The sequence below is a fragment of the Mytilus trossulus genome, chromosome 1, assembly GCF_036588685.1.
Source record: "Mytilus trossulus isolate FHL-02 chromosome 1, PNRI_Mtr1.1.1.hap1, whole genome shotgun sequence".
NCBI classification, from domain to species: Eukaryota; Metazoa; Mollusca; class Bivalvia; order Mytilida; family Mytilidae; genus Mytilus; species Mytilus trossulus.
This window is the reverse complement of record NC_086373.1, coordinates 11,350,749-11,377,485: the sequence shown is the minus strand read 5'-3', so window position 1 is coordinate 11,377,485 and position 26,737 is coordinate 11,350,749. Positions and strand designations below refer to the sequence as shown.

The 26,737-nt window shown below is 31.6% G+C and overlaps 2 protein-coding genes across 2 annotated transcripts in view; one reads left to right on the top strand and one right to left on the bottom strand.

Annotated features, from left to right (window-relative positions):
- Positions 1-26,737, top strand: part of LOC134715125 (uncharacterized) — a 41,504-nt gene continuing 14,767 nt past the window's right edge. The window contains exons 1-15 of the mRNA XM_063577065.1: positions 1-112; positions 11,208-11,750; positions 14,395-14,557; positions 15,334-15,482; positions 15,788-15,927; positions 16,238-16,510; positions 17,807-17,887; positions 18,864-19,040; positions 19,577-19,693; positions 20,451-20,594; positions 21,271-21,477; positions 22,065-22,229; positions 23,992-24,139; positions 24,655-24,815; positions 26,504-26,611. Of these exons, the coding sequence (XP_063433135.1) occupies positions 11,285-11,750; positions 14,395-14,557; positions 15,334-15,482; positions 15,788-15,927; positions 16,238-16,510; positions 17,807-17,887; positions 18,864-19,040; positions 19,577-19,693; positions 20,451-20,594; positions 21,271-21,477; positions 22,065-22,229; positions 23,992-24,139; positions 24,655-24,815; positions 26,504-26,611 (2,499 nt within the window). The 5' untranslated portion in view covers positions 1-112; positions 11,208-11,284. The remainder of the gene's footprint in view (positions 113-11,207; positions 11,751-14,394; positions 14,558-15,333; positions 15,483-15,787; positions 15,928-16,237; positions 16,511-17,806; positions 17,888-18,863; positions 19,041-19,576; positions 19,694-20,450; positions 20,595-21,270; positions 21,478-22,064; positions 22,230-23,991; positions 24,140-24,654; positions 24,816-26,503; positions 26,612-26,737) is intronic.
- On the bottom strand, positions 3,626-4,382 carry LOC134707524 (keratin-associated protein 5-3-like). Its single transcript, XM_063567775.1, has 2 exons — positions 4,134-4,382; positions 3,626-3,925 (listed from the first exon to the last, which is right to left on the bottom strand). Exons 1-2 carry the CDS (start codon positions 4,380-4,382, stop codon positions 3,626-3,628), a joined length of 549 nt encoding a protein of 182 aa, XP_063423845.1.

Sequence of the window (26,737 nt, the reverse complement as noted above, 5' to 3'; positions counted from 1 at the left end):
GTTTGTTTCATGAAGCAAAAATTAAGCGCTGAATTGACGTCGATCTTGTTTGTTTTCCTAATCGACCGACAAGTAGGACCACATCAACGATTTGGTTACTTAGTTTACAGATGTATGTATATTAAAACAATGAATAGATGAATTTCCATATGTCATATACATATTAATTAATATCATAAGCCAATAATATTTCCATGTATACACATGAACATTGACATCATTGTTTCTTTACTTACCTAATATGAGCTGAGACTACTATAACACACTATGTGTTATAGTAGTCTCAGATATGAAGCAGGTATTACCTGTAAATAGGGACGAATCATTTTTTTGTAACTTAAATATTTGTTCAAACAAAGAAACGGAAATACCGTAACGTTTCCGATTTTGGTTCTGTTGTAAGGGATTTTAGTTGTGACGTTTTTTTTAACTATGACGTCATATGCAATGTAAACAAAGAAAACGCTATCATCAGGTAACGTTTCTTCATATCAAGGAATAATTAAAAATGAAATTGGTATTGCATTCCTTCCTATTTATACTAGACTGATAGTTTACTCAAAGATTCATACAACACGAGACTGGAAAAAGGAGTAATATTGTAAATTTCTGCGCAAGTCCGGGATTTCAAAACATGACATAAAAAAAATTGAATGATTTTGAGTTCAATAGTACAATGAAAAATTCGGGAAATTTTCCTGATTTTTTTTTTTTTATTGAATTTTCTACTGTAATTGGGGACTACATCCCCATATGACTGTATCTATTTGTATTTATTATATGTAACATGCCCTTTATGGGCCTATAATTTGTTTGATTATATATTTGTTTATTACTTAAAATGCTTTATGCAGGCACTAGTTCAAATAACTAAATTTGTAGGGCGTCACAGCGAAATATTAAAATAACCATCTAAGACCTTAGACTGTCAAATTAAGTTGGCCTACCTTACAACAAAGCAGACTTAAAATTAGACTTATAATGTTTAATAAAATTGTTCACCATATTGTTGCTGCACCATCAGAATTACTCATTACAACAGACAATAGACCCAACAATTTCATCCACAAACTTACAGACACCTACTTACATGTTCATTTAAAGATTGTTACAAATATTCATTTTTTACGATACTATTACACTCTGGAATGTACTACCTCAAAAGTTAGTACTTTTCCCCACTTTAAATATTTTTAGAAAAAAGTTGACACCTACATGTACTGTCATTACAATATTGAACAGTTAACCTAGTAGTTGAGTAAATAGTTTTAACCACATGTCATGTTAGTATTTGTTTATTTACGACACTATTCTTTTGTAAACATTTATTTATTATTATCCTATGCATACACAGCAGTTAGTTATCATAAAAAAATCTGATGGATAACTGGATACCATAAGAAGAAGAAGAAGAAGACCCATTAAGTGCATAGCTGCATTTGACAGCTTTTGTGTCAAACACTATTAATTAACACCAGTTACTTTAGCTTTATAATAGGAATGTTTGCATGTGTATTTATAAGTTGTTTTACAAACAATTTGAGTTACTTCCCCTATTTCGTTCACCTTTTGCAATATACACCTTAAACTTATGTTTTGTTTTTTTTGTTTATAAAAAGCTTGTATCTGAAATTAATTGAATGTTACTACATATCAGAATGTTACTTTTGATTATTTTACACCTCAGAACAAATAAAAAATAAAAAAATATTTTTTCCATCTTTACCTTTAATTGTTTAACCTTTTTTATTCATAAAAACACGAACTCAAGTTAATTTACCTAATAAAATAACAACAACTTTATATGTGAAAGTCTGACCCTGATACAGTCAAAGTCACTATGAACGGGACATATGGCCAGCCAAGATTCTTAAAATTCATCATGCATCAATTCCATGGTTATAATGATAGGGAATATCTTGCACAATGTCCTGTGGCTTGTAAAATACAATAGAATGAACAATAGAAGATGTTATTGCAGCATAACATAAACTTATCGATTTAATTCAAATGTTATGAAATATGAATATGTAAAGTTTAAAATTGTTTTCAGTCTTTACATTTAAATTAACTTAACCATGTGATCATGTTTGGGAAACTATGATTTGAATTATATCAAGATGTCCCCAAAATACATAAATTCAGCTAAAAAAATAATTTGTACATGTTATGGCCTGAATTTTCATTTACATAGGTTGACAGGTATGGTTTATATATACTGAACGACTTTAGAAACGCAACACTAAACTATTTTTTTGATTAAATTCCAATTTTTAAATAAGCTTTTTTTTTTGTAAACAAACTTATGATCAGAAAGTTCTTTCATTACTTCAATGTTTAAAAAAATGTCAGTTCGAAAAATGAATTGATTACGTCATTTTTAATGTTCAAATATTGTGGTATACACCGAATCCCTGGCTTTCCCCTTACAAATGAACGTGTCACTGTCAAAAGCAATGACTGGCTATAACAAACACAAAAATGAGTGTCAGAAAGGTCAACCATTTCTGTTCGTCACGTTTTGGGTTCTGTTTTGCACCTTCTGATCTTGCCCTTGTTCCATCTATTACAACGGGTTTTGGCAATATGCGGTCAATTCGATGGCAGTTCAGTTAATGTGAAACATTTATGAAATAAATCTGTGCAAAATGGCATTCAGCAGTTGACGTTGCTGCCGTAGATTTGTCTTGCAAATGACGTTGCCGAATCAAATTCTATTGACATTGCATTTTCACTACATATTGATCTGGTCATTGATGGTCTTCAACAAACCTCGTCTACAGGAACCATTGTCGGAAGGACAGTATAACAAGTCTCTGACATCAAATTGTTTGGTTGCAGCACGTTTATGTTTTCCTGTTTGCAGTATTTTAACAGGTTGATTCAATTTGTTATTCCTCCATCTTGGCAATATGGAGATGCAACATTTTTAAACTGATTTAAGTGTGACCAAGAATTGAAAGAACTGTTTCACAAAGAAAAGAAAGTGAAAATTTTGTTTATTGGTTCGAAATTTTGCTTTTTGAAATTCGAGCGATCTCAATAACTCGATATGTTCAATTACGTCATGTAAATCAAATGTTGATTTTTTCGAAAGAGAAAGAAGTATAAAAAGCATGCATACTACTTGTAGATCAAACATGATTTGGTAGACAAAATCAACAAAATGAGTGTTGCGTATTTAAAGTCGGTCAGTATACTTGACTAGTTATAATATCAGAGAGAAAAAGATGGAATTTATATGATTTAAGCATGGTAACAATCAATGAATGAGGATCAATTCAACAGGGTCTGTAAATCATCAATCTACAAGAATCAAAGATTGGCCATTGCAGTCACATTTTTTCATTCATTCTGGACCAATTATGCTAAATGAATAACATTATCCGATTTTAACAAACTTTGCAGGAATGATGTATTAAAGGCCATTGAAATGGAAATAGATAATGTGAAAATTAAATGTTTAAATGAAACAGATAATTATGATGAACATATTCAACCCTACCCTTAAAAAATTATTTCAAGAAAGGTTGATCTTTTTCTGATATTAGATTTCATTCATATTTTGTAAAGGCAGCTGAAAAGTGGGAAATATTTGATGTTTCACCTCAATGTCCCAAGATTGTCAACTACATGTATTGATTTTAACTATCAATCCACCACAATATCCCTTAACTATCAATCCACCACAATATCCCTTAACTATCAATCCACCACTATATCCCTTAACTATCAATCTAGCACAATATCCCTTAACTCTCAAGCCACCACAATATCCCTTAACTCTCAATCCACCACAATATCCCTTAACTATCAATCCACCACAATATCCCTTAACTCTCAATCCACCACAATATCCCTTAACTCTCAATCCACCACAATATCCCTTAACTATCAATCCACCACAATGTCCAAAGATTGTCAACTACATGTATTGATTTTAACTATCAATCCACCACTATATCCCTTAACTATCAATCCACCACAATATCCCTTAACTCTAAATCCACCACAATATCCCTTAACTCTCAATCCACCACAATATCCCTTAACTATCAATCCACCACAATATCCCTTAACTATCAATCCACCACAATGTCCAAAGATTGTCAACTACATGTATTGATTTTAACTATCAATCCACCACCATATCCCTTAACTGTCAATCCACCACTATATCCCTTAACTTTCAATCCACCACAATATCCATTAACTCTCAATCCACCACAATATCCCTTAACTATCAATCCATCACTATATCCCTTAACTATCAATCTAGCACAATATCCCTTAACTCTCAATCCACCACAATATCCCTTAACTATCAATCCACCACAATATCCCTTAACTATCAATCCACCACAATGTCCCTTAACTATCATGACTATCAATCCACTACAATGTTCCAAGATTGTCAACTATTGATTTTAACTATCAATCCACCGCAATATCTCAAGATTGTCAACTATTGATTTTAACTATCAATCCATCACAATATCCCAAGATTGTCAACTATTGATTTTAACTGTCAATCCACGGCAATGTCTCAAGATTGTCAACTAATGATTTAAACTATCAATCCACCGCAATATCTCAAGATTGTCAACTATTGATTTTAACTATCAATCCACCACAATATCCCAAGATTGTCAACTAATGATTTAAACTATCAATCCACCGCAATATCTCAAGATTGTCAACTATTGATTTTAACTATCAATCTACCACAATGTCTCAAGATTGTCAACTAATGATTTAAACTATCAATCCACCGCAATATCTCAAGATTGTCAACTATTGATTTTAACTATCAATCCACCACAATATCCCAAGATTGTCAACTAATGATTTAAACTATCAATCCACCGCAATATCTCAAGATTGTCAACTATTGATTTTAACTATCAATCCATCACAATATACCAAGATTGTCAACTATTGATTTTAACTATCAATCCATCACAATATCCCAAGATTGTCAACTATTGATTTTAACTATCAATCCACCACAATATCCCAAGATTGTCAACTATTGATTTTAACTATCAATCCACCGCAATATCTCAAGATTGTCAACTATTGATTTTAACTATCAATCCACCACAATATCCCAAGATTGTCAACTATTGATTTTAACTATCAATCCATCACAATATCTCAAGATTGTCAACTATTGATTTTAACTATCAATCCACCGCAATATCTCAAGATTGTCAACTATTGATTTTAACTATCAATCCACCACAATATCCCAAGATTGTCAACTATTGATTTTAACTATCAATCCATCACAATATCCCAAGATTGTCAACTATTGATTTTAACTATCAATCCACCACAATATCCCAAGATTGTCAACTATTGATTTTAACTATCAATCCATCACAATATCCCAAGATTGTCAACTATTGATTTTAACTATCAATCCACCACAATATCCCAAGATTGTCAACTATTGATTTTAACTATCAATCCATCACAATATCTCAAGATTGTCAACTATTGATTTTAACTATCAATCCACCGCAATATCTCAAGATTGTCAACTATTGATTTTAACTATCAATCTACCACAATATCCCAAGATTGTCAACTATTGATTTAAACTATCAATCCACCGCAATATCTCAAGATTGTCAACTATTGATTTTAACTATCAATCCATCACAATATCCCAAGATTGTCAACTATTGATTTTAACTGTCAATCCATCACAATATCCCAAGATTGTCAACCATTGATTTTAACTATCAATCCATCACAATATCCCAAGATTGTCAACTATTGATTTTAACTATCAATCCACCGCAATATCTCAAGATTGTCAACTATTGATTTTAACTATCAATCCACCGCAATATCTCTAGATTGTCAACTATTGATTTTAACTATCAATCCATCACAATATCCCAAGATTGTCAACTATTGATTTTAACTATCAATCCACCACAATATCCCAAGATTGTCAACTATTGATTTTAACTATCAATCTACCACAATGTACCAAGATTGTCAACTATTGATTTTAACTATCAATCCATCACAATATCCCAAGATTGTCAACTATTGATTTAAACTATCAATCCATCACAATATCCCAAGATTGTCAACTAATGATTTTAACTATCAATCCATCACAATATCCCAAGATTGTCAACTATTAATTTTAACTATCAATCCATCACAATATCCCAAGATTGTCAACTATTGATTTTAACTATCAATCCACCACAATATCCCAAGATTGTCAACTATTGATTTTAACTATCAATCCATCACAATATCCCAAGATTGTCAACTAATGATTTTAACTATCAATCCATCACAATATCCCAAGATTGTCAACTATTGATTTTAACTATCGATCCATCACAATATCCCAAGATTGTCAACTATTGATTTTAACTATCAATCCACCGCAATATCTCAAGATTGTCAACTATTGATTTTAACTATCAATCCATCACAATATCCCAAGATTGTCAACTATTGATTTTAACTATCAATCCTCCACAATATCCCAAGATTGTCAACTATTGATTTTAACTATCAATCTACCACAATGTACCAAGATTGTCAACTATTGATTTTAACTATCAATCCACCACAATATCCCAAGATTGTCAACTATTGATTTAAACTATCAATCCACCGCAATATCTCAAGATTGTCAACTATTGATTTTAACTATCAATCCACGGCAATGTCTCTAGATTGTCAACTATTGATTTTAACTATCAATCCTCGGCAATGTACCAAGATTGTCAACTATTGATTTTAACTATCAATCCATGGCAATGTCTCAAGATTGTCAACTATTGAATTTAACTATCAATCCTCGGCAATGTCTCAAGATTGTCAACTATTGATTTTAACTATCAATCCATGGCAATATCTCAAGATTGTCAACTAATGATTTAAACTATCAATCCACCGCAATGTCTCAAGATTGTCAACTATTGATTTTAACTATCAATCCATCACAATATCCCAAGATTGTCAACTATTGATTTTAACTATCAATCCACCACAATATCCCAAGATTGTCAACTATTGATTTTAACTATCAATCCATCACAATATCCCAAGATTGTCAACCATTGATTTTAACTATCAATCCACCACAATATCCCAAGATTGTCAACTATTGATTTTAACTATCAATCTACCACAATGTACCAAGATTGTCAACTAATGATTTTAACTATCAATCCATCACAATATCCCAAGATTGTCAACTATTGATTTTAACTATCAATCCATCACAATATCCCAAGATTGTCAACTATTGATTTTAACTATCAATCCACCGCAATATCTCAAGATTGTCAACTATTGATTTTAACTATCAATCCACCACAATATCCCAAGATTGTCAACTATTGATTTTAACTATCAATCCATCACAATATCCCAAGATTGTCAACTATTGATTTTAACTATCAATCCACCACAATATCCCAAGATTGTCAACTATTGATTTTAACTGTCAATCCATCACAATATCCCAAGATTGTCAACCATTGATTTTAACTATCAATCCACCACAATATCCCAAGATTGTCAACTATTGATTTTAACTATCAATCCATCACAATATCCCAAGATTGTCAACCATTGATTTTAACTATCAATCCACCACAATATCCCAAGATTGTCAACTATTGATTTTAACTATCAATCCATCACAATATCCCAAGATTGTCAACCATTGATTTTAACTATCAATCCACCACAATATCCCAAGATTGTCAACTATAACTATCAATCCATCACAATATCCCAAGATTGTCAACCATTGATTTTAACTATCAATCCACCACAATATCCCAAGATTGTCAACCATTGATTTTAACTATCAATCCACCACAATATCCCAAGATTGTCAACTATTGATTTTAACTATCAATCCATCACAATATCCCAAGATTGTCAACCATTGATTTTAACTATCAATCCACCACAATATCCCAAGATTGTCAACTATTGATTTTAACTATCAATCCATCACAATATCCCAAGATTGTCAACTATTGATTTTAACTATCAATCCATCACAATATCCCAAGATTGTCAACTATTGATTTTAACTATCAATCCACCGCAATATCCCAAGATTGTCAACTATTGATTTTAACTATCAATCCATCACAATATCCCAAGATTGTCAACTATTGATTTTAACTATCAATCCATCACAATATCCCAAGATTGTCAACTATTGATTTTAACTATCAATCCATCACAATATCCCAAGATTGTCAACTATTGATTTTAACTATCAATCCATCACAATATCCCAAGATTGTCAACTATTGATTTTAACTATCAATCCATCACAATATCCCAAGATTGTCAACTATTGATTTTAACTATCAATCCACCACAATATCCCAAGATTGTCAACTATTGATTTTAACTATCAATCCATCACAATATCCCAAGATTGTCAACTATTGATTTTAACTATCAATCCATCACAATATCCCAAGATTGTCAACTATTGATTTTAACTATCAATCCATCACAATATCCCAAGATTGTCAACTATTGATTTTAACTATCACTCCATCACAATATCCCAAGATTGTCAACTATTGATTTTAACTATCAATCCATCACAATATCCCAAGATTGTCAACTATTGATTTTAACTATCAATCCATCACAATATCCCAAGATTGTCAACTATTGATTTTAACTGTCAATCCATCACAATATCCCAAGATTGTCAACTATTGATTTTAACTATCAATCCACCACAATATCCCAAGATTGTCAACTATTGATTTTAACTATCAATCCATCACAATATCCCAAGATTGTCAACTATTGATTTTAACTATCAATCCACCACAATATCCCAAGATTGTCAACTATTGATTTTAACTATCAATCCATCACAATATCCCAAGATTGTCAACTATAACTATCAATCCATCACAATATCCCAAGATTGTCAACTATTGATTTTAACTATCAATCCATCACAATATCCCAAGATTGTCAACTATTGATTTTAACTATCAATCCACCACAATATCCCAAGATTGTCAACTATTGATTTTAACTGTCAATCCATCACAATATCCCAAGATTGTCAACTATTGATTTTAACTATCAATCCACCACAATATCCCAAGATTGTCAACTATTGATTTTAACTATCAATCCATCACAATATCCCAAGATTGTCAACTATTGATTTTAACTATCAATCCACCACAATATCCCAAGATTGTCAACTATTGATTTTAACTATCAATCCATCACAATATCCCAAGATTGTCAACTATTGATTTTAACTATCAATCCACCACAATATCCCAAGATTGTCAACTATTGATTTTAACTATCAATCCACCACAATATCCCAAGATTGTCAACTATTGATTTTAACTATCAATCCACCACAATATCCCAAGATTATTAGCTACTGTAAATTTGAAAAAAATTGTGAGATTTTCTTGTCCCATTTATGGGCATTATGTTTTCTCCTCTGTGAGTCTGTCCTGCTTCAGGTTAAAGTATTTGTTCGATGTAGTTTTTGATGAAAGTGAAGTCCAGTCAACTTGTTACTTAGTACACATGTTCCCTATGTTATGATCTTTCTAATTTTAATGCCAAATTAGAGATTTTATTCCACTTTCATGGTCCACTGAATATAGAAAAGGATGGGGCATCCATGTACTTTAGACACATTCTTTGTTTATTAATGTGAATAATTTGACTAGGTGAATATTGCAAGAATAAGATCTCACATTCTGTCATCTGATACATATATCTGTTTTAAAATTTTCCTGAAATTGCAATAATTAAACCCACATGTTTGGCCATTCCTCAATAATTGCAATAATAAATGCACACAATAATTTCTGAGTTTATATATAAAAAAGGAGATGTGGTATGATTGCCAATGAGACAACTCTAAACAAGAGAGACTAAATTATACAGAAATTAACAACTATAGGTCACAGTACATCAATGAACAAAGCCCATATTTCATAGTCAGCTATAATAGGCCCTGAAATGACCAATGTAAAACAATTCAAATGAGAAAACTAACGGCCTAATTAGTGTACACAAAAAAAAACGAATATATAACACATATAACACATCAACAACATCAACCACTGAATTATAGGCTCCTGACTTGGGACAGGCACATACATACAGAATGTGGCAGGTTTACTCTCGAGTAATCTGGAATATGACAACTCAGATGCTTTGATATAAATTATATATCTGCATCAATATTTCCCCTGAATATTAGATCAAGGCCTTATAATAACAAGCATTAGTCTTTTCTACGTTAATCTCATTTCCTTTAAGTTCATATTAAGGTTAAAGTATAGAATACAAGATAAAACCAAATAAAGCTGCAGAAAACGTGAGAAATCACCTGTTAGTAATTACAGGTAGAATTGCACATTGCTAACCATGAACTGCTATAACTTGATATTGATTTGACAATTTGTGCTCATCTTCATTTAATATATTGTTTGGGGATTTGTATAACAGGAATTTGTATTGGTATAAAGCTATTGATTTTAAAAGCTTATAATACTACATGTATCACATTTTCAAGCATTCTTACTGAGAGTCAGGAATATATTTATTATAGGTGTCTTTACTTTTTCCAAAGTATTATTTTATCCATTCAAGTTGGTGACGCCTTAAACTTGTAGTTGTTCCTTTGCTTTTTATGTGTTTTAAGCTGTGCATGTACTAATTTTGTGCCACATTCTTTGATTTTCTATTCTATTAAACTGTATTTAAAGTGTAAAATCTAGATATAATCAGTTTAGACTAGTCTACATGGAAAGTGTCACTGGTGAATTCAAATTATATTTTTTTGTCTACAAAGCATAAATTTAAACATATTAGTAGAACCGTCAAGAAATAAGAGTTAATAATCAGCCTTTACACCTTAAGAGAGGATCAATATGCTACATTTCATTCACCTTTAATCATATATGAAAGTAAAATCAATTTTACCAATTATAATTATAAGGGGGATACTTTTGTTTCCTTTTCTTTTAATGCTGCTGGGTATTATAATCAATTCTAAAGATAAAAACAAACTTCTTTCAATTATAATGGTAATGAGACCAAAAATCAATACCGGCTTTGTATTTAAATGCATCTAATTATCACCTGTAGGGACTCTATGCTATTTATAATACAAGATTATGTTATAATTTCAGGTACATAACTTGGTGCAATGCTTAGGTACATCTGTATACAAAAGATAAATGAAGGCTTGTAGAAGAAGAGCAGTGTCATGAAGTTCCATTCTACTCATGGCACATCAGTAACTCTGTCCGGGAATAAAACACAAGCAAACCGAGCTGAGGGCATATTTTGTAATGGAATGACCTTTGGTGACCAACAGGTCAAAGTCAATCAGAAAGTATGTGTTGAATTATCAACCTCAACATCATGGAGTGGTGCTTTAGGTATTGGACTAACCACAAATAACCCATCTAAAATAAACCAATCAGAATTGCCTAGGTTTGCTTTTCGTAATTTAGTAGAGAAAGATGGTTACTGGATAAGAGCTGTTGCAGAAAAATGGATCAAGGAAAAGTCAAAGTTAATTGTATATCTAAGTTCTGCAGGAGCCCTTCAGCTATTTATAGATGGGGATTACAAAGGAGCATGGGTAACCAACATCCCAACAGACAAACAGCTGTGGCTTGTTGTGGATATCTATGGGAATACAACCGGAGCCAAGCTTGTCAAACCAGGTCTGTATCCGAAATTCGTTGGTCATAAATTTTACAGTAAATTCAAAATGATGTGAACAATACAATTAAATGTGTATATATAACAATAAAAGCTTGCATTCTGAAAACATGATGCCTATATTGTATATTTATGTGCAACTGGCCTGTAATCGCAATGATTATTTTCACATTATGGTCTGTTCTGTCAAAATCACAATGATAAATGCATGCAATCATTTCTGAATTTACTGTACATGCTGTACACCTTGTTTACTCAGGTTATATGATAAAACTTGAATCAACTGACAAGACTGATGACAAAGTTTTTTTTATGAAATATATGGATATTAATTATAGGTATTTCAATTGTTAAATATTTACTTATTAAACTTTTGTTTGGTGATACTTGAAGTTCTTTAGCAATTTACATTTTTATACGACCGCATAATTTGAAAAAAAAATCATCTTATATTGCTATCACGTTGGCGTCGTTGTCGTCCGAATACTTTTAGTTTTCGCACTCTAACTTTAATAAAAGTGAATAGAAATCTATGAAATTTTAACACAAGGTTTATGACCACTATAGGAAGGTTGGTATTGATTTTGGGAGTTTTGGTCCCAACATTTTAGGAATTAGGGGCCAAAAAGGGCCCAAAATAAGCATTTTCTTGGTTTTTGCACAGTAACTTTAGTTTAAGTAAATAGAAATCTATGAAATTTTGAAACAAGGTTTATGACCACAAAAGGCAGGCTGGGATTGATTTTGGGAGTTTTTTTTCTAACTGTTTAGGAATTAGGGGCCAAAAAAGGGCCCAAATAAGCATTATTCTTGTTTTTTTCACAATAACTAGTATAAATGAATAGAAATCAATGAAATTTAAACACAAGGTTTATCATGAACACAAAAGGAAGATTGGTATTGATTTTGGGAGTTGAGATCCCAACAGTTTAGGAATTAGGGGCCAAAAAGGGGCCCAAATAAGCATTTTTCTTGGTTTTCACACCATAACTTTAGTATAAGTTAATAGAAATCTATGAAATTTAAACATAAGGTTTATGACCATAAAAGGAAGATTGGGATTGATTTTGGAAGTTTTGGTCCCAATAATTTGGAAATAAGGGTCCAAAACTAATCTTTGTTTGATTTCATTAAAAATGGAATAATTGGGGTTCTTTGATATGCCGAATCTAACTGTTTGTAGATTCTTAATTTTTGGTCCCGTTTTCAAATTGGTAAAGTAAGCAAGTAAGTAAAAATGTACTTAGATTTTTGATTATTGGCCCAGTTTTTAAGTTGGTCCAGATAAGGGTCCAAAATTAAACTTTGTTTGATTTAATCAAAAATTAAATAATTGGGGTTCTTTGATATGCCAAATCTAACTGTGTAAGTAGATTCTTAATTTTTGGTCCTGTTTTCAAATTGGTCTACATTAGGGTCCAAAGGGTCCAAAATTAAACTTAGTTTGATTTTTAACAAAAATTGAATCCTTGGGGTTCTTTGATATGCTGAATCTAAACATGTACTTGGATTTTTGATTATGGGCAAAGTTTTCAATTTGGTCCAAATCAGGATTCAAAATTATTATATTAAGTATTGTGCAATAGCAAAAAAATTTCAATTGCACAGTTTTGTGCAATAACAAGAAATTTTCAATTGCACAGTATTGTTCAATAGCAAGAAATCTTCAATTGACAGTATTGCGCAATAGGAAGAAATATCTAATTGCATAATATTGTGCAATAGCAATCAATTTTCAATTGGAGTTATCTTTCTTTGTCCAGAATAGATATTTGTGCAATGGCAAGATATTTTCAATATTCTTTGAAAATTTGAGTTATCTTTCTTTGTCCAGAATAGTATTTGAATCAACTTAAATCATTGTTTTATTCACTATACAATGTATCTTCACTTTTACTACCAACTGATAAATTAAAACAATCTTTACCATTCAGTGATAACAAGCACTTTTTTTTTACATTTTAATATTTGAAGATGTATTTAAATGAGCAGTTATTTTTGCAAACTCCATTAGAAATTTGAATTGAGGTCAGTTTTGGAATAAGGGAGGGGGTCAATTCAATTGGGGGGGGGGTCAATTCTTTTTCAGATTTCATAAATTAAAAGAAAATTTCTTCAAACATTTTTTTTAGAGGATTAATATTCAACAGCATCGTGAATTGCTCAAAGGCAATACATTTTTTTAGTTCATTAATTAGACCACATTCATTCTGTGTCAGAAACCTATGCTGTGTCAACTATTTAATCACAATTCAAATTTAGAGCTGAATCCAGCTTGAATGTTGTGTCCATACTTTCCCCAACCATTCAGGGTTCAACCTCTGCGGTCGTATAAAGCTGCGCCCTGCGGAGCATCTGGTTCTTATTAATTAGGTATAAGAAGATATGGTATGAGTGCAAAAGAGACAACTCTCCATCCACGTCACAATTTGTAAAAAGTAATCCATAATAGTTCAAAGTACAGCCTTCAACATGGGGCCTTGGATCACACCGAACAGCAAGCTATAAGGGCACATGTTAAACTTTGATAATGCATAGTTATCAGTCTTCCTGTAATTTCAGAATTGCATTTTTTTTTATTAAAACTACTTGTTACCAATCATTTGAAAGAATGATATGTTATAATAACATTATGGTTATTTGTAGATGATGCACCAAAAGAAATTCTTGCCAGAGGACCAGATGCTGTTATGGCCTATGAAGAGGCCTGTACCTCAGGGACCAAAGTTATCTACCGTAGTAGGCTTATGTTGGTTGGCCAAGACAGAGTTGGCAAAACAAGTCTTAAAAAATCCTTAATTGGCCTAGAGTAAGTGTTTTATAAGATTTAGTCAGAAAACCAAAAGATATAAGTAGAAAGAAATAGGAGGACCATGTTAGCTATCAGATGCAAAATCAACTATTTTGTTATTAGTTGATAATTTGTACATTAAAATGTGTCTTTGTTGAATGAGAAATATGAAAAAACAAAGTGATAATCTTTTGATATTCAAATATCCTTAGAGAATAAAATTCAAAGGTTAAGTAAATGTTTATGTTTTTCTATCATGTACTTTTGAAAAATCAATTTGTTATGAAATGATGATGTAAAACTAGTGAAAATTATATACAATTATCAGATGTGATTTATTTTATATGCCTTATTAGCGCAATCGAAAAGGAAATTACGTTTATTGTTGTTATGCCAGTTTATTGATTTCATGTTTTACACTATAGTGGTATGATTTTTTTCACACAAAAACATCTGAAACTTTTACATTTGACGACATGTCAAGTGGTATATAATTACAAAGAAGCTTAAATATTTTTACCAATACTATCTTGTGACAATGCTTAAGAAAAACTTCAATTTCAAATTGTTTATACATTTGTTATTTAGGGGTCGTTTATAGCTGACTATGCAGTTTTATATTTGCTCACTGTTAAAGGCCACACAGTGACCTATAGTTGTTAATTTCTGTGTCGTTTGGTCTCTTGTGGAGATTTGCCTCATTGGTAATCATACCACATCTTTTTTTATATTAACAGGGAGAATTAAGTTCTGTTGAATCTGTGTGTGTGATAATGTTTTGCTTACCATTTTAGACACAATGCCAAAGAAGAGGCTACAGATGGCATAGATCTATCATTTTCTTGCTCCTTTAATCTGTCACAAAAGTCAGAATGGAAATCAGCAATCTCTGGTAACCAGATCAACCAAGAGCTGTGTAACAGGAACCAGTCAGATAGTATAGGTAAGCTCTTAAACGATTTGTGAAACTAAGTCTATAACAAACTGATAAAAACAATTATCCTCAATTATCAATAGAAAAAGTAATTAACCCTCTAAACCTATGACATTTTTGCATTGTTTTTTTTGTGGGGAAGACGTTTTTTTATATTAATCTTTAGTAAAATTTGTAATTTCTGTATATTTTTTGCATTGTGTTATTTACGATCAATAATTCCACAAGAAAATGCATTATTCATAGAGATGTACATTGAATGCATTATTTATATAGATTAACATTGAATACTTTATATGTATGTTTTTTTACAGGAGAATATGATTCTATAGAAGAAGAATATAACCATGGATTAGCTGAAAATATCATGAAAGAAATGGTCAAACAGAAAACAACCGTCAGAGCTAAAGTATCTAGTCGAGACAGTTTAAGAATTTTATCTCTTGGTAGAAAAGTAAGGAAAGTTACTACATACATGTACTTAATGTTATAAGTTATTAGACTTTCTTACTTTGTTAATCTATAGATGGTTTTTAGTGAGTTTGCACAGTGTTGAGTTGAAATAATCTATTTCAATGATAAAATCAATCTTATATCTCTTAAAAGCTATCTGCCAATAGTTTATGTTATGGAATTATTAAGGAGTTATTGACCATTAGTGTTTGAAATTAAGGAAATGTTTCTGTCATGCCTTATTGTAAAGCTGTGAATTTACATATAGGTAAATTGTTACTTGATTACAGCATATCTTACTTCCTTTTCAGAATGATAAAGAAAAACAAAATATTAAGAACACACCCTCATCAAATAGTGATCATCCTATCTTAAATGAGACAATAAACGATGTTCCAGAAAGAGTGATAGAACTTCTTCAGGAAATGTTAGACCAACAGGAAAATGGGAAAAATCAGAAATATGGCAAAGATTCTAAAGTAGGAACACCTGAAGAACCTGTTGCTAAGAAGGAAGCAATACAAAAAGTGACCTTGAATATTTGGGACTTTGCAGGTCAAAGTGCCTATTACACAGCACATCAGGTATAATTCTATAAAAGTGAACTGTTGCATTGTGGGGTCAGTGGTAACAGTGATTGGTTTTAGAGATGCTGCCTAATTTGAAGTTAAAAGATGTTCATTCTATTTATCAAAATATGATGAATTGAAAAAATACCAGTACATGTATAAATTTTAATGCAAAGATAGGCATACAATTTCTCGCTGGAACATGAATGTAAACTTGTCTTACCTGATACTCCAATACAGTATACCTCTGTCTTTTAACCCTTTCAACGCTATACACGGCATATGCCGCGATGACGTACACCGTTCGCCACTGCTATTCGCGGCATATGCCGCGATGAAAAAGGATTTTTCATTAGGACTCTTAAACCATTCGGTTTTCATTCAGGTTCTCTCTAATTTTTCATCGTTTGAATCTAGGATATGCAAGGTCTCATTTGCGCTTGAAATCCCGACAATTTTTATAGTAAAATCATGCAGTAGAAGGAAAATAGAAGGAAAATAAAAACAAAGATTTTGACAAATGCAAATGGCGGAAATCGGAAACGAAGCTGTAAATATGGAAAAATTTCAGCATTTCCTTGGCGAAACTAACAACGAGGATTAGTTAAAAGGTTTCTTGTTATCTCAATGTATTTATAACATTAAGTTCGTGTGGGAAATATGATTTGATCGATCATTACGAGACGTAGAAAAAGGGGGGAAAACGGAGGTTGACTGAATTTTTTTAGGACGGAGCTATTTATTTGTGCCACTATTACATAAAACGTTATGTATGGTACAATACGCTACGGAATCAGGCAACTGGTGTCTTCTTTACAATATGGCAGATAAAACAACAAAATAAATGAAGACTAAAAGTAGTTTTTATTCAAAATTCAACACAAATGTAATTAATTACACCTTTTACCTGTTAATTACCTGAAAACGCAGGTAACCTGATAAAAATTTCAGTAAAATAATTGCCTAACATTACAGTTCATGCTCTCCTGAGCATTTTTCATGCATTAACTTTCTCTGTATCTCATATAATAAAAAAGATACAGCAGTCTGAAAAGGAAAATACTGTTCTAATGAATGAACTAAAAAAAATGCAGCAGCAGCAGCCATTTTTCTATTTTTTTGTGTAGCGTTGAAAGGGTTAAGAATAGTTACAGTTTTGTTTAGTATGGAAAATGACCTCTACATTTAAAGGCATTGGATAGCACTCACATTGTGATGAGTGACCTTTATAAGGAGATTTTACTTGATTAAAGTATTAACATGTATTGCCTTTGTATTAAAAATCTAAAATTTTTCCTACTTATTTTACAGGTTTTCTTGACCTTTAGAGCTGTTTACATAATTGTGTTCAATCTGTGCCTTGATTTAAATGATGCTAGCAGTCTGTCACAGGTAAGGTTTTAACTGTCATACCTTTCTATACATTAATAAATGCATTAAATGTGTTAACAATTTCATGAGTGCTTAGCCTGGGATCAGGAATGGTGAAAAATAGTATTTGGAAAGGGCTTGACTTATCAGATCCATACTGAAACATATACAACTAAAAACGATGAAAATTGACAAAAAAAGCATTGATCTAGGAGTAACAACAGTACATTGAAAGCCAGTTCAAAACCTGATTTCAACTAATGAATAGACCCTATAATGATAAAGAGCTGTGGTATGATTGCCAATGTGACAAAGTATCCACCAGACCAAAGAACAAAGCTAACAGTCATTATAGGGCATTCAACCATGATCTAAATCAAACCAAATAGTAAGCTATTACTGCAATTCATAAATTTTCCCTTAGATCTCCCTGCCTTATATTTTTAAGATCATGGACAGGGCTTGATACTCAAAAATATTGGCAATGATGAATGAATAAATGCAGCAATGTAGCATGCTGGAGTCCATCTGCACCAATTCATCAATGAATGCACTCTACATCATACATACAACAGAACAACTATCCCAACATTTTGTACACATTAAAGTAGTTTACTAACTATTTCAATTTACTGCATTTTCTCAACCAAAAATAAAGATACAGTTATGACAAATTGCCAATAAACAGAATATTTGAATTTTATTTTTTTACACTGACCTTCTTCATAAGCTCAAAAAACAGTTCTCCCTGGGTGGCTCCCTTGATATTCTTGCTGATATAATCATTATTAACAAAAACCCATTATTCTATATTTTTCTAGAATTAAATATCAACGAATACATCTTCAAGGGATTGAATTAAATAAAGGCATACACAGCCTAAAAGCATGACTTATATGCAAAGCTTATAAACATGTTGAGTTTTCTATGATTTCCATAAATTAAGCCTAGTTTTTAGTTTATAACATAATGTTTATATCAATATATGTTATTACAGGGTGATACTGATATGAATACTTTAGACTATATGGACTATTGGTTGAAGACTATTCATGCTCAAATCTCTGACAACACCAGATCTCAGGTGGATAATACAAGATTATCTCCCCCTGTATTTATTGTAGGAACTCACAGAAATAGTCTGGCTTCAGATTGGGAAATACAAGAAATGATGGTATGAAAGACTTTGAGACATAATTACTACTTTTGTATTTTTTTAAGAATTGAATTGTGGCTTATGCTTATTATACTTATGTAAAATATGTTATATTAGTTCAATTGGAATGTTGCATAATTACCTTGTGGTATATTCAAGGTTTAAAAGTAAAATTATTTACATTGAAACATTAAACTCTGTCACTAAAAGTTGGTCTGCCAAAAAACATCCAAGTCGCCTATGTTGTTGACCTTAGACCACATAATATCAGTCAATCTTCGAAGATCCAGTCAGACACAAAACACAGAGAAGCAAGCTATGTTTCGTAGTACGTTTGTCTTTCGTTAATATGTTTCTGAAAGGTAATAACAAAAACACTGCATCCCACCACAAATCTAAACTTTTAAACAGATGTTTAAGATTCATCCAAGTACTCGTGAGTACTCAAGTATCATGACTGAGTATCTGAGTATTCAATTTCAGATCTTTTGATATCCCTAGTTACATTCTATTGTTACCATGGAGTAATAAATATCTCCATTTTCTGATTTTAGGTTGAGGAGAAGTTTAGTGTGATACAAGAGTTTTTGGCAGACAAACCTTATACTCAGCATATAATTACACCATTCATTGCTGTAGAAAATAATATAGACACTGGGGTTGATGATCAGGTTAGTGTATCAGACAAAAGGTTTTCTTATTACAGGCTTTAAGTGCCAGTCTGCCTAAGAATCAGGCAGTGGTGGAAACATGACAAAAAAAACCCACCCAATTTGACATTGATTTCAGTTCATAAAATGTAGTTATGCACAAAAATAACATTCTTTTCCGTTTTCTGTTCTGGTAATAGAAGATACAATTTGGTCGAAATGCACTAGAAATTAACAAATAAGGGGAGATAACTCTGTAATTTGATAAAATTTTAACCAATTTTCTAACAAGTTATTTGATAATACCAGACACACACAAATAAAGACCAATTATTTTTAACTCAGGATGATGGTTAGTATTAAATAGCATAATTTGCTCGGTGTTTTTTTTTCTGAGCATGTGTTGATTTTTTCCTGAATTGCCTGATTCTTACAAAGACTGGCACTTAAGCTTAGACTAATCATCAAGCTATTATTTACTGTACTGCCTTTTATAATGATACCTTATATAGAAAGCCATAAAAAGCTTATGACATGAAACAAATTGTGAGGATGTGTTTGCTGTATAATTGTGAAGGTTATTTATTAATTATTAAGATATGGACTTTAAAAGTTTAAAAAAAATTGTTGTGGTTACATTGTATAATCATATGAAAATAAAAACTGAATTTTTAATTCCTTTGAACACCTGAGAATATACTAATGAATTAAAAAAAAATATAATGTTAAAATAATTAAATTATCTGCAAAAGAATAATAATTTTAGATTTATTTGTAGATTGATTTCCTGAAACAAAAAATACAAGAAGTAGCTGGTGAGGAATCTTATATGGGAGAAACAATACCACTAAAATGGCTGAAGTTTGAACAGGAAGTGGTAAAACTGGTAGAACAAGGAACCAGTTATGCATCTTTTGACCAGGTATATTTGTATTCTTTTGAAGAAGAAAAACTATATTTACAAATCTAAAAGGATAAAAAAAACCTTCACAATCAAATTGAACCATAACAGCAAACTTGATGAATAATGATCGAATATGTAGGGATAAAAAATGATGAAACAATTAATAAGACAAAAAAATAGATAACAAGGATTATTTTAACTAGATAATTAGAGATATATTTAAGTAAGTAGGGTATTCAGCAAAATAGTTGAAAAGACCTACATATCATAATCCATTAACTTTCTTCTAAGTGTAAAGCTTTTAGCAGGTTTGTGGTTATGTAACATGATGCAGTATGATCTTAATGTTATTGTTTTCAGGCACGTAGCCAGGAATTTCCAAGGGGGGTTCGTTGGACTCACAAACTTGACTTTAACAGTCACAATTCGAACAGAACATTGACTTTAACAGTCACAATTCGAACAGAACATTGACTTTAACAGTGCTTATTTGTTTTCAAGGGGGCGGGGGTCATCCGAACCCCCCTGGCTACGGGTATGGTTTTACTACATCCACTTGACTTGATAAATTGTTATTGTATTTTATTTACATGCATGCACAATAAAAAAAATACCACTGTAGAAAGTTTGCATACTTAAATTGGAAATCAAAGCAGTAGCACCTTTAACAAAATATATGTATTTTCTTTATTAGGTTATGGAAGTAGCTAGTACCATTGGAATAATTACAAAAAAAGAGTTCGAAACCATGTTGGAATTTTTTCATGATTTGGGCGTGATTCTTTATTACGGTGGATCTGGGTCATTAGACAGTTTGTTGTGCAATACCATAATTCTAAAACCACAATGGCTGGTGGATATGTTCAAAAGAATTGTCACGGCAAAGTCTCCTAATGATAAGGTAGTTAAATCGGACAAAAAGTATATTTTTTAATTAAGAATTTAATGGTTCTTTTTGTAGTTTACGGGATGTAAAAGTGTGAAGAACTAGCATCCCTTTCATGATATCTACCCTATTTTGTCCAGTAACAAATTATAGTACTTGTAGGCCTTTTTCATTGTATTTTCTTGAAAATTGCATGGCTGTACATACAAATTAATTCTTTGGTTTTTTTTTTTTAATATTTTAGGGATCACCACAGGCTTTATAATAAAAGAGTTGAGTTACTCCATTTGTGGAATTTTTGATCAATCTTTTAGATTTCTAGCACCTCCCTTTTCTCTTCGACTTAAATTATAAAAATTATTCTGAATGATTTTAAAAGTTTCCAAAAACGACATATATGTTTTAATTTGTTGTTATATAACTGGTATACATACATTTTGGTTCATATGATATATACATAGTATTGCAAAAGGTATAAAGTTCAAAAATATTTCTACAATGATTAAAACAGCTACATAATAAGCTCCACCCTTAAATTATTGTCTGTTGTCATCCCTGGTTTGACTGAATGATAAATTTCAATATTCTTTACATATGTATAGTGGAGTTTATCAAAGGACAAATGGAAGATGTTAAATGAGAAAGGCAAACTAGATGAATCTTTGATTGACAGCCTATGGAAGGATGTTATTGATGACAAACCTCTATTGTTAGGGCTGATGGAGAAGTTTGACCTCATTTGTGAATGTCTAACCATAGAGTCAGAGGTAAATAAAAATGTTATTGTTAGGGCTAATGGAGAGGTTTGACCTCATTTGTCGATGTCTTACCATAGAGTCAGAGGTCAATAAAAATGTTATTGTTAGGGCTGATGGAGAAGTTTGACCTCATTTGTCGATGTCTTACCATAGAGTCAGAGGTAAATAAAAATGTTATTGTTAGGGCTAATGGAGAGGTTTTACCTCATTTGTGAATGTCTAACTATAGAATCAGATGTCAATAAAAATGTTATTGTTAGGGCTGATGGAGAGGTTTGACCTCATTTGTGAATGTCTTACCATAGAGTCAGAGGTAAATAAAAATGTTTTTGTTAGGGCTGATGGAAAGGTTTGACCTCATTTGTGAATGTCTTACTTTAGAGTCAGAGGTAAATAAAAATGTTATTGTTCAGGCTGATGGAGAAGTTTGACCTCATTTGTGAATGTCTTACCATAGAGTCAGAGGTAACTAAAAATGTTATTGTTAGGGCTAATGGAGAGGTTTGACCTCATTTGTGATTATCTTACTATAGAGTCAGAGGTAAATAAAAATGTTATTGTTAGGGCTAATGGAGAGGTTTGACCTCATTTGTGAATGTCTTACTATAGAGTCAGAGGTAAATAAAAATGTTATTGTTAGGGCTAATGGAGAAGTTTGACCTCATTTGTGAATGTCTTACCATAGAGTCAGAGGTAAATAAAAATGTTATTGTTAGGGCTAATGGAGAGGTTTGACCTCATTTGTGAATGTCTTACCATAGATTCAGAGGTAAATAAAAATGTTATTGTTAGGGCTGATGGAGAAGTTTGACCTCATTTGTGAATGTCTTACCATAGAGTCAGAGGTAAATAAAAATGTTATTGTTCAGGCTAATGGAGAGGTTTGACCTCATTTGTGATTGTCTTACCATAGAATCAGAGGTCAATAAAAAATATTGTTAGGGCTGATGGAGAAGTTTGACCTCATTTGTGAATGTCTTACCATAGAGTCAGAGGTAAATAAAAATGTTATTGTTAGGGCTGATGGAGAAGTTTGACCTCATTTGTGAATGTCTTACCATAGAGTCAGAGGTAAATAAAAATGTTATTGTTAGGGCTAATGGAGAGGTTTGACCTCATTTGTGATTGTCTTACCATAGATTCAGAGGTAAATAAAAATGTTATTGTTAGGGCTAATGGAGAGATTTTACCCCATTTGTCGATGTCTTACCATAGAGTCAGAGGTAAATAAAACCATAAGAAGCAGAGATAAGTTTCATTAACCTTGTCCTTGTCTTTGTTGGTTCGTTCACCCAAATAATACTTTTTTTTCCTTTTTTCTGACAGCTTTGTCCTGTTAGCTGTTGCATTAGATCACGAGTGGGTCTTCTGAAGACAACAAGTGAACACTAGTTTAATATGATTTGTGAATCATATTTTAAATACAGAAACATTTTGCAAAACAAATGAACACAAATTAGATGTGACAAACTGTAGGGAAAAGAATGGGTCAGATAAAAATATTAGATTTCAGACTATTAAGATCATTTACAATGGATAATTATATTTGTTGAGTAGCAGTTTCATGGATTTCCTAACAAAAGATTGATGACCCATGTACCTGGTATTAAAGCGTTCAAATGTACAAATGTTTTATCTTCTTTTTAGTGGTCTGTTAAAATCACAAAATCAAGCATCCATAAAAATACAATTTTATCAAATTTACAAAAATTGGTGCTTTCAAAATTGAAAGCCTCTAAAGTATTTACTATTTAGTTTCATATCATTTTAGGTTGGATGTACTGGAAAAACAAAGTCCAGATTATTCTACATTCCATCTAGATTAGTGAATGAACCACAAAGTAATCCTGATCAAACCTTGTACAAACCTCATCCAAACCATGCTGTATTTTATTTCAATTTCAATAAGTATCTACCAGGTAATATATTTAATATTTTTTCAAATGAGGTCCTTGTTATACTAAAACTGTAAAACATATACTGTGGATTCATTAATGTTGGTTGGATATCAATTTTCGTGGATTTCGTGGGTACTTACAAACCACGAATTCAAGTATTCAACCAACTACAAATTTTCTAAAGGATTTCATGCAGACTTGGGAAAAACCACGAAATTAGATATCCACGAAAATATGCAAGTTTTCCTCAAACCACGAAAATTGGTACCCACGAAAATAAATGAATCCACAGTATTGATTTTAATAGTAGAAATTATTTTCATATAATGTTTCAATGCTTATAATTTTGTAAGTGATTGATGTAATGAAAGCATATAAAATATGAAATTATTTTTTATGCGATAACATAAAACTTATTATCGAATACAAAAATCAATGTTACACGAACAATTTACCTTTTATAAAACTATTCACCATTGACCTACATATATTGTCCAAAACTGGTAAATATATAAGTTTTCTTAAATGTTTTACAGAAGGGCTATACCACAGGATGATAACAAGAACCATTCGCTGGTGCCAAGATAGCACCGGTAAAGAGCCTCACAGCATGACCAAAGATGCTGTCAGATTTTATCTTGATCCAGAACATGACTTTGTTTTGGAGTTGCTTCCAAGGAAACTTTATAGTATTAAGGTAAGACAGTGATTCTTGCTACAGTGAGTTCTGTTATCATTACAATTTTTGAAAAATTGACAAAAATCTGAAGTTAATTACTGTGTTTTCAGGAAAATCTGAAGTAATATGTATGCCAATCTCTTTGGTACTCACCTTTTAAATTGCACCCAATCTTTTTATTAGTCCTCGTTCCAACCAACAAAACAAGAGTTCTACCTGCATGCTGAGAAACATGAGGATATGATGGTTCATCAAACTCAAATGCTACAGTGATTTGTAACTTACAATCATGGAAATCTTCAATTTGAATCATCACGAACAGATAGGTTTATCCTCAGCGGCAGAAACAGGAATCTGTGATCATCTAGGATTTAATCAATGTTTGCTTGTTGAATAGGTTTTCAATCATAACACTGGACTTTTCTTTAAAATATTAATTTATTAAATGGACAGTTATTTTCCCTTGATTTTCTCTGTCTTCAAATATAGTCCCTAGTGTGGACAGTGTGTTACTTGCAATTTTTTATTCCCAACCTACCATAGTAGAGGGGCATTATGTTTTCTGGTCTCTGGCTACTTTCGTTCGTCTGTCCGTTTGTTCGTCCGTCCATCTGTCCGTCCATTAGTTCGTTCGTTCGTTCGTCCACAGGTTAAAGTTTTTGGTCAAGGTAGTTTTTGATGAAGCTGAAGTCCAATCAACTAGAAACTTAGTACACTTGTTGCTTATGATATGATCTTTCTAATTTTAAAGCCAAATTAGACTTTTGACCCTAATTTCACAGTCAACTGAACATAGAAAATGAAAATGGGAGTTTCAGGTTAAAGTTTTTAGTCAAGGTAGTTTTTGATGAAGCTGAAGTCCAATCAACTTGAAACTTAGTACACTTGCTGCTTATGATATAATCTTTCTAATTTTAAAGCCAAATTAGACTTTTGACCCAATTTCACGGTCCATTGAACATGGAAAATGATAGTGCTAGTGGGGCGTCCGTGTACTTTGGACACATTCTTGTTTGTATACCCTTTCCAATTTTATTTCGTCATGTTTTATGCCTCAAATAGCAAGAAGGGAGAACAAATTACACTGTAAAAAAAAAATTGGGGTCATAGATTTTAAAGTAAAGAAGTGATTTGGTCCAGCTAAAAATGGTTAAAAATTAGTATTATATTTCAGAAGCTGCCAAAAGAAATCAAGACCCCCTTAACATTAAATTGCCCATATTTTGAGTAAGAGCTGATGATTTTTCCAAAAGAAATACACTACACTTTAAAAATATTATTGAAAAAGCACATGTGGAATTGTTTTTACTTTCACTTTGTTGTTGAAACGAAACGCACAACGGAAAAATACTGTGTTCTCGCGCCAACTGATCAGGTTTGCAATGTAAACAGATCTATGTGTACTAAAAAGTTCAAGGCAAACAAGTTTTTGAGCACCATGCAAAATCAAACATTACACTGGGGGTATTTATTTTTTTTAATTTTTGAATATTATTTTCTTCAAAACCTCAGGAGGAAATTCAAACAAACAAGAAATCAAATTGATGTAGTCTTAGTCATAATAGGATTTAGAAGAAATTAAAAGTAAAGATTGTCTACTCAACCCAATAGTATATAAATCATAAGTTAACAACTCAATATTTGGTATATAACTTTGATTTTATTTGTTAAGAGTTCTAAAATCATAACTTTTCATCATTTCTAAGGTGGTACTAATAAGAGTGACAGACCTGAATGAACTACCAGATTCTGAACCAGAAGAGGAAGGAAGTGAAGAAAAAGTATATGTACCAAACATATCTGTATGTGCCAAGGTTAGTTTGATTAATTGTCTTTTTGAATATTGAAAATTCAAAAATAGAAAAAAAACAATTGAGAAAATAAGTAACTGCTCAAAAGTAACAAAAGGAAATTTAAAGATTTCCTATTTTACATAAGGT